The sequence below is a fragment of the Procambarus clarkii genome, chromosome 84, assembly GCF_040958095.1.
Source record: "Procambarus clarkii isolate CNS0578487 chromosome 84, FALCON_Pclarkii_2.0, whole genome shotgun sequence".
Lineage (NCBI taxonomy): Eukaryota > Metazoa > Arthropoda > Malacostraca > Decapoda > Cambaridae > Procambarus > Procambarus clarkii.
Genome location: NC_091233.1, coordinates 9,933,158 through 9,941,931, shown reverse-complemented (window position 1 = coordinate 9,941,931; position 8,774 = coordinate 9,933,158). Strand labels below are relative to the sequence as shown.

The 8,774-nt window shown below is 39.2% G+C and overlaps 1 protein-coding gene across 2 annotated transcripts in view; it reads left to right on the top strand.

Moving 5' to 3' along the window:
- Positions 1-3,434: 3,434 nt before the first annotated feature.
- Positions 3,435-8,774, top strand: part of LOC138349821 (uncharacterized) — a 114,180-nt gene continuing 108,840 nt past the window's right edge. The window contains exon 1 of one of the 2 annotated variants that reach the window (XM_069316540.1): positions 3,435-3,851. In XM_069316540.1, coding sequence (XP_069172641.1) covers positions 3,639-3,851 — 213 coding nt within the window. In that variant the 5' untranslated portion in view covers positions 3,435-3,638. The remainder of the gene's footprint in view (positions 3,852-8,774) is intronic. The other variant, XM_069316539.1, reaches the window with a different exon arrangement.

Sequence of the window (8,774 nt, the reverse complement as noted above, 5' to 3'; positions counted from 1 at the left end):
CTGAAGCCATATTGACAAGAGCTAAGTATATTGTGTTTGGCTAGATAAGAGTAAAGCTGCTTGTAGATTAGTTTTTCAAATATTTTTGACAAGTTAGGCAGGATTGATATAGGTCTGTAGTTGTTAACATCTGTGAGATCACCACATTTGTGGACAGGGGTTACTCTGGCTTTTTTTTTTTTAGAATATCTGGAAAGGTTTGGAGTTCAAGTGACTTGTTTAAGAGCAATGTAATAGCAGGGGCTAAAGATCTGGAGTTTTTTTTGTAAATTAAAGTTGGTATCTCCTCAAGGGCACTAGACTTGGTTTAAAGGGAAAGGATTATCTCATTAACGTCAGTGGAATTAGTAGGCTTTAGGTACAGAGACTGTGGATAGTTACCTGTAAGATAGTCCTTAACATCAGTACTGGAAGATGGAATATCATTTGCAAGGGATGACCCAATGGAAGAGAAGAACCTATTGAACTCAATAGCAGAATCAGAGGCTGAAAGCTGATCATCGTTATTGGACAGGAGTGTTGGTTTGTTATTTGTTAGCAGTCTCCGTGGTGTAGTGGTAAGACACTCGCCTGGCGTTCCGCGAGCGCTATGTCATGGGTTCGTATCCTGGCCGAGGAGGATTTACTAGGCGCAATTCCTTAACTGTAGCCTCTGTTTAACGCAACAGTAAAATGTGTACTTGGATGAAAAAACGATTCTTCGCGGCAGAGGATCGTATTCCAGGAACCATAGGATTAAGGACTTGCCCGAAACGCTATGCGTACTAGTGGCTGTACAAGAATGTAACAATTTAAAATCTTCTTTGATCCCAATATTTGTGAAATTGTGCTCCAAGTTTTTTTTAATGTTGCTCTTTATTTGGGTAAATTTATCTTCGTAGTATTTAGTTTTGGCTCGTCTAATTATTTAGATAGCAATAATGAGTTGCTATCATTTGCAAATTTGTTCTATCATTTGTGCAAATTTGTGCTATCATTTGCAAATTTGTAACAAATTAGATGGCAAATTCCTTGGCATTCTCATTGACCACAAGCTTAATTTCCAGGGACACATTCTAAACATATCAAAAAAAGTTTCAAAAACTGTGGGCATTCTTTCTAAGATCAGATATTATGTACCACGCCCTGCCCTGGTGACTCTCTATTACTCCCTTATCTATCCATATCTCAACTATGGTATTTGTGCTTGGGGCTCTACTACCCAAAATCACTTACGTCCTCTAATTACTCAACACAAAGCTGCTATTAGGACAATATCCAATTCTGGCCCCAGACATCACTCGGTACCCCTACTTAAATCTCTGAATATGTTAGACATTAAGTCACTGCACATTCTCTCATGTGTATTATACATATATAAAACGCTAAACTATAATGCCAATCCTGATCTCAAAAGCTTCATAGAAGGTTGTATCAGAACCCATGAGCATCACACCAGAAATAAATACAGTTTTGATATTCCTAGAGTACGACTTAATCAAACTAGAAATGCTCTACAAATCAAGGGGCCCAGAATGTGGAATGACCTTCCCAACCATGTTAAAGACTGTACCTCTCTCAACCAGTTTAAGTTAAAAGCGAAGCTATACCTAATAAATTCCCTGTAACCTACCTTACCCTTCTATTGTCAACCAATGTCTGTTTTTCTTTAAAGAGCGCTGTTTGTCGACATAATTGTATTTGTGCTGCTTTTTCATCTATGTTTTCATTTCTTGTTTTCATTCTACTCATTATGCTCAATTAGTATTAAGCTTGTCATTTAAGTTTATCATGCCCGAAACGCTTTGCGTAATAGTGGCTTTAGGCATTGTATGTACTAGCTCTACCTATAAGTCAAACAATCCTTGTAAATATTTATTGTATGTATGTACCTTACCTAAATAAAATTGTATTGTATTGTTGAGTAATTCTTTGAGAATTCTTTGGAGACGGTTCCTAACCTATACTTCTTCTCAAGTTCATGTTTTTTATTAATGGATTTAAGTATTCCCTTTGTTGGGGAGGATTGTTGCCAAGGATTGTTGAGCCTTTTGGTTGTGACTTGTATCGTAAGCATAGGACAGTGGGTGCTGAGGCTGAGGCTGAGGGTTTTTTGAAGAAAAGATTGCACTGCTAGGTTGATGTCCCCTATGTTACCTAACTCGGACTCCCAGTTAACATTATCAGCAGCAGTTATAAAATTGTCTATAGCAGTTTCATTGTGCAGCCTAAAGCTTAACTCCCTTGTCTCTAGAGGTGGTTTGTTAATGTTAGTTAAGAGAAATGTGGGGTAATAGTCTGTAGTGCTATTGGTGATTATACCTGAAGTAAGCGGAGAGGTTATGTTGGTCCAGATGTGATCTAGAGTCGTGGAAGTACTATCAGTGATTCTAGTATGTAAGGGTATCAGTACTATCAGTGATTCTAGTAGTAAGGGTATGAGGAAGCAGGAATTCATACAGTTGAGGAAGCTAACAGTAGTAGGGTGTTTAGGCATTGTATGTACTAGGTCTATCTATAAATTCATCAATATTTGTATCACCCCTTGTATGTATGTACTTTACATGAATAAACAATTAAATTTGAATTTGAATTTTAGACTAAGTTTTTTTTCCCCACCTCACCTTGCCCGAAACGCAATGCGTACTAGTGGCTTTAGGTATTGCATCTTTATTTAGGTAAGGTACATACATACAAGAGATTTTACAAAGATTGATTGATTTATAAATAGAGCTGGTACATACAATGCCTAAAGCAACTATTACGCAAAGCGTTTCGGGCATGAAAAACATTAATGACTAAAGCTTAATACTAATTGAGTATAAAGAAAAAAATGTGTTGAGAACAAATAAAAATAAAGATAAAAAAGGGGGGAACATGGCTGAAAAAGCAGGACAAATACAATTAGATCGAACAAACAGCGTTGTTTAAAAAAACAGACTTGGGTTGACAATAGAGGGGTAAGGTAGGTTACAGGGAATTTATTAGGTAGTGCTTCGTTTTTATCTTAAACTGGTTGAGAGAGGTACAGTCTTTAACATGGTTGGGAAGGTCATTCCAAATTCTGGGTCCCTTGATCTGCAGAACATTTCTAGTTTGATTAAGTCGTACTCTTGGAATATCAAAACTGTATTTATTTCTGGTGTGGTGCTCATGGGTTCTGTTACAACCTTCAATAAAGCTTTTGAGGTCAGGATTGGCATTACAGTTCAGCGTTTTATATATGTACTACCTCTATCTTTAAATCAAACAGAATGTTTGTACTGTAATTCTGCAATTATGTATGTACTTTTTCTAAATAAATTATTATTATTATTATTATTATTATTATTTATTATAACGCAAACCAGCGCATATACGAACGAAAGGGTTTGTATGTACAAACTTGTTAGTGCACGAACGTGTTTCTGGTGTACTGAACTGTCAGTATACGAAACTGCAGTAGACGATTGACCAGTCCCCGGCAGGGATACTGCAGTTCAAACGCTGTACAGGTCGGTTGTCGCCTCTCAGTCATTAACAAACGTGCTGGAGGTCGTCGACCCTCAATCACCAACAATTGTGCATGTGGTCGTTTCCCCGCAATCACCAACAACTGTGCAGGTATCACCACCGAGGTTGATTGCCCATATAGGAAGGAATCCGATTTGGACGTGAAAATGAGTGTAGAACAGCAGCAAACGGCAGCTACTGAACTTCGCTGTAGCAAGAGAGACGTGTTCTCTTCGGCTCACGAACCGGAGGAAGTGGTGGACTCCATGGTTCCTTGGATCAGCCAGCTCACGCAGAATATTGAGAGCTCAGGGTCCCAAATCTACGAGGCAGGCCTCGACTTGTGCGGCTTCATGACGTCGCAGGGCATGGAGGGTGAGGTAGGTCGAGATACAGTTTGAGGTTTTGGTTTGCATGTTTTTTTAAGCTTGGTTAGTCAGATCCAGTTTATTTGTGTACTCTGGCAAGATAGTACTGTTCCGAACCATAATGGAAACTGACCCAACTATGGGATGGGTTAACCCAAGTATCGCGTTTTCAAAAGGGTCGCCCATGTTAGAAAAGACGAACGCCGAAAGAATATTGTTGAAAACATCTTGATAACTTATTAAACCAAAATTATTTATTAGTCAAAAGAAAGACAGAAACGCGATCTATATATAAAACCTCTACCAGACAAATATTTTAAGTAAAACCGAAGATATTTGTAGTTGTATAAAAGTGGCAGTTTTCAAAGCTCGTCGAGCTCGAAACCCGCAGTATTCATCTTAGAACAATGCCTATTTCACATAGATTCCTTAATAAACGTAAGAGTTTTATGTGTCGCAATAAAGATAGAAATATAAGCTTCATTTTAAATACTCTACTATGTGCATATTTAAATTTAAAGCAAAGATAAGTGTAATTTTATAATAGCCAAGCTTTGACCCCGGACAGATCGATCGATCGACGGAGCAGCTCTCACTCTCATAACAATGTTTAATTCACGTGAATTCGTTAATAAACATATATGTTTTATATGCCTCAAGAAAGATAGAAATATAAGGCTCATTTTAAACACTTCACCATAGACATAATTAAATTTATTTTTTTTTTTTTTGAGATATATAGAAGAGTTGTTACATTCTTGTACAGCCACTAGTACGCGTAATGTTTTGGGCAGGTCCCTGGAATACGATCCCCTGCCACGAAGAATCGTTTTTTCATCCAAGTACACATTTTACTGTTGCGTTAAACAGAGGCTACAGTTGAGGAATTGCGCCCAGTAAATCCTCCCCGGCCAGGATACGAACCTTACCTACCTTGAGGTTACCTTGAGGTGCTTCCGGGGCTTAGCGTCCCCGCGGCCCGGTCGTCGACCAGGCATCCTGGTTGCCGGACTGATCAACCAGGCTGTTGAACGCGGCTGCTCGCAGCCTGACGTACGAGTCACAGCCTGGTTGATCAGGTATCCTTTGGAGGTGCTTATCCAGTTCTCTCTTGAACACTGTGAGGGGTCGGCCAGTTATGCCCCTTATGTGTAGTGGAAGCGTGTTGAACAGTCTCGGACCTCTGATGTTGCAACCCGTTCTCGCAAATTCGTAAAGTCAATATTGACTTATTAACTACGTGCATAGGTGATATACTAAACATAATAGATACCCTTAAAAAGATTCATAGAAAACACCGACCTTACCTAACCTTGTTAGTATCTTAAGATAAGCATCTTATTGCTTCGTAATTACAATTATTACTTAACCTATACCTATTATAGGTTAGGTAATAATTGTAATTGCGAAGCAATAAGATGCTTATCTTAACATACTAAGTAGGTTAGGTAAGGTTGGTGTTTTCTATGAAGCTTTTCAAGGGAAACTATTATGTTAAGTACGTCACCTATGCACATATTTAATAAATCAATATTGACTTATTAAATTTGTGAGAACGGGTTGGATGTTGATAGAGTTCTCTCTGAGTACCAGTTGCACCTCTGTTTTTCAACAGGGGTATTCTGCACATCCTGCCATGTCTTCTGGTCTCATGTGATGTTATTTCTGTGTGCAGGTTTGGGACCAGCCCCTCTAATATTTTCCACGTGTAAATTATTATGTACCTCTCCCGCTTGCGCTCAAGGGAGTACAGTTTTAGGCTCTTTAGTCGGTCCCAATAGTTTAGATGTTTTACTGAGTGGATTCTAGCAGTAAAGGATCTCTGCACGCTCTCCAGGTCAGCAATTTCTCCAGCTTTGAAAGGGGCTGTCATTGTGCAGCAGTACTCCACTCTAGAGAGCACAAGCATTTTAAAAATTATCATCATCGGTATAGCATCTCTAGTGTGAAAAGTTCTTGTTATCCGACCTGTCATTTTTCTTGCAGTTGTGACGGCTACTTTATTGTGTTCTTTAAAGGTAAGGTCTTCCGACATGAGTACACCCAGATCCTTTACATTGCCTTTTCGTTCTATGTTATGATTTGCCTGAGTTTTGTACGTGGTTTCCGTTTTTATATTTTCATTTTTTCCATAGCGCATGAGCTGGAACTTATCTTCGTTAAACACCATATTATTTTCTGTAGCCCATAGAAAGACCTGATCTACATCTGACTGGAGGTTCGCCGTGTCCTCTATGTTGCCTACTCTCATGAAGATCCTAGTGTCATCTGCAAAGGATGATACAGTGCTATAGGTTGTGTTCTTGTCTATGTCCGAAATGAGGATGAGAAAAAGTACTGGAGCAAGCACAGTACCCTGGGGGACTGAGCTCTTCACGGTTGATGGGCTGGATTTTATTTTGTTGACTATTACACATTGGGTTCTGTTGGTCAGGAAATTGTAGGTCCATCTGCCTATTTTTCCGGTAATTCCTTTTGAACGCATTTTATGTGCAATAACACCATGGTCACATTTATCAAAAGCTTTTGCGAAATCTTTGTAAATTACATCCGCGTTATGTTTGTCTTCCATAGCATCTAATGCCATATCATAGTGGTCCAGCAACTGCAACAGGCAAGAGCGCCCTGTTCTGAAACCATGTTGTCCGGGGTTATGGAGTTGCTGTGATTCCATGTATTTTGTGATTTTACTTCTTAGCACTCTCAAAAATTTTTATGATGTGCGATGTTAGCGCTATCGGTCTGTAATTTTTTGCCTCTGCCTTATTTCCTCCTTTATGAAGTGGTGCTATCTCTGCTGTTTTTAGTATATCAGGAATAACGCCAGTATCTAGGCTTTGTCTCCACAGAATGTGGAGGGCCTGCGATAGTGTTTTTTTACAGTTCTTTATGAATATGGAGTTCCAAGAATCCGGGCCTGGTGCAGAGTGCATAGGCATACTGTTTATGACTTCTTCAAAATCCAGTGGGGATAGGGTGACGTCTGATATATGATTTGATGTTGGTATCGTATCCATGAAAAATTCATTTGGGTTATCAATCTTTAGTGTGTTTAATGGCTCGCTGAAAACAGAGTCGTACTGCGTCCTCAGTAGCTCGCTCATTTCTTTGTTGTCATCGGTGAAAGTTCCATCTCCCTTTTGCAGGGGCCCGATACTAGATGTGGTTTTTGATCTTGATTTTGCATAGGAGAAAAAATATTTTGGATTTCTTTCTATTTCACTGATGGCCTTTTGCTCTCTTTGCCTCTCCTGGGTTTTGTATGATTCTTGTAGCTTCCGTTCAATTGTTTCTATTTCTCTACCTAACCTTCTTCGCCGTTCTTGAGATAGGGTGCGACTCTCAAGTTGTTCCGCGATTCGTTTTCTTCGCCTATATAGGGAACGACGTTCCCGTTTCAATCTGCATCTCTTCCTTTTTTTTCTTAGATGTATGTGGTTTGAACATATTTCTAGTGCTACTGAGCTTGATTTTTCCAGCCACTGGTTCAGGTTTGCATTTTCTAGCTGTTCTTCCCAGTTTATTTCTGTGAAGTCCTGGTTTATTTGCTCCCAGTTTATCTGTTTATTATTGAAGTTGAATTTGCTGAAATCTCCTCCACCGGGAATCTGGACTGGTTTTGAAGGTCTACTCCCCATGGTTGTCATAACTTCAATTAAGTTGTGATCTGAGTAACAGGTATTTGTAATCATTATGTTCCTGATCAATTCATCATTATTAGTGAAAATGAGGTCCAGCGTGTTCTCCTTCCTAGTTGGTTCTACTATTTGCTGGTTTAAGGCAAACCTGTCGCACATCCGTAGCAGGTCATTTGCATGTGCCTGTTCATTTAGGCTACTTCCTGGTATTCTTTCTGATATTACTGTATTAGCCAGGTGCTTCCATTTCAGGTGCCGTAGGTTGAAGTCCCCAAGCAGGATGATGTTCGGAGCTGGATTTGTGAGGTTTTCCAAGTAGTGTTCTATTTTCATTAGTTGGTCTTTAAACTGCTGAGGGTTTGCCTCCGGTGACTTATATACAAGGACAATAACTACATTTAAAATCTCTATTTTGATTATTAGCACTTCCACCATATCATTTGAGGTGTTTAGCAGCTCAGTACAGATGAGTGTGTCTTTGATGTAGAGGCTGACCCCACCCTGAAGCCGGTGTTTCCTATCACATCTGAAAAGATTATACTCTGAGATCCATATTTCACCATCATGGTAGTCCTTTGTGTGGGTTTCTGTTAGGGCTGCAAACACTGCATTTGCCTCATGAAGGAGACCATCTATAAATTGAACTTTGTTGGTTTTGCGTGTTTTTATACCCTGGATGTTGGCAAATATATATGATGTTATCGTGTTAGTGGAACCCATGACAGCGCTCGCGGAACGCCAGGCGAGTGTCTTACCACTACACCACGGAGACTGCGAATATGTTCTATGAACTGCAAACAGTTCTATGATATTCATGTGTTTTAATAATCACCGAGCTCCGACCCCCGCACAGGCTGATCGACAGAGCAACTCTCAGAATAATGTCTATTTTATGTAAATTCGTTAATAAACACAAATGAATTATGTCTTAAGAAAGCTAGAAATATAAGCTCTATTTTAAATACATTACAATATAAATATTTAAAGCTCAAGTAAAGATACATATGTTTTTATAGTGGCGTTCAGTAGCTTGTCGGGCATGGAGTGCAGACGCATACACACTTGCCGATATATTGTATAATTAACAAAAATACGCTAATAAAGCCTAAAATCTTATATGCCTTCAGAAAGACCGAGATATAAACATTATTATGATTGCACCAAAGGAAATATGTCATGTTTGAGGACAAAGATATATCAATTTTAAATTTAGTTTCGACTCTCGCCTGGGCAAGAGATAGGGCGACTCTCACCCCATCTATTGGAGATTCTGTCTACCTAAAGACCCAAAGCTACT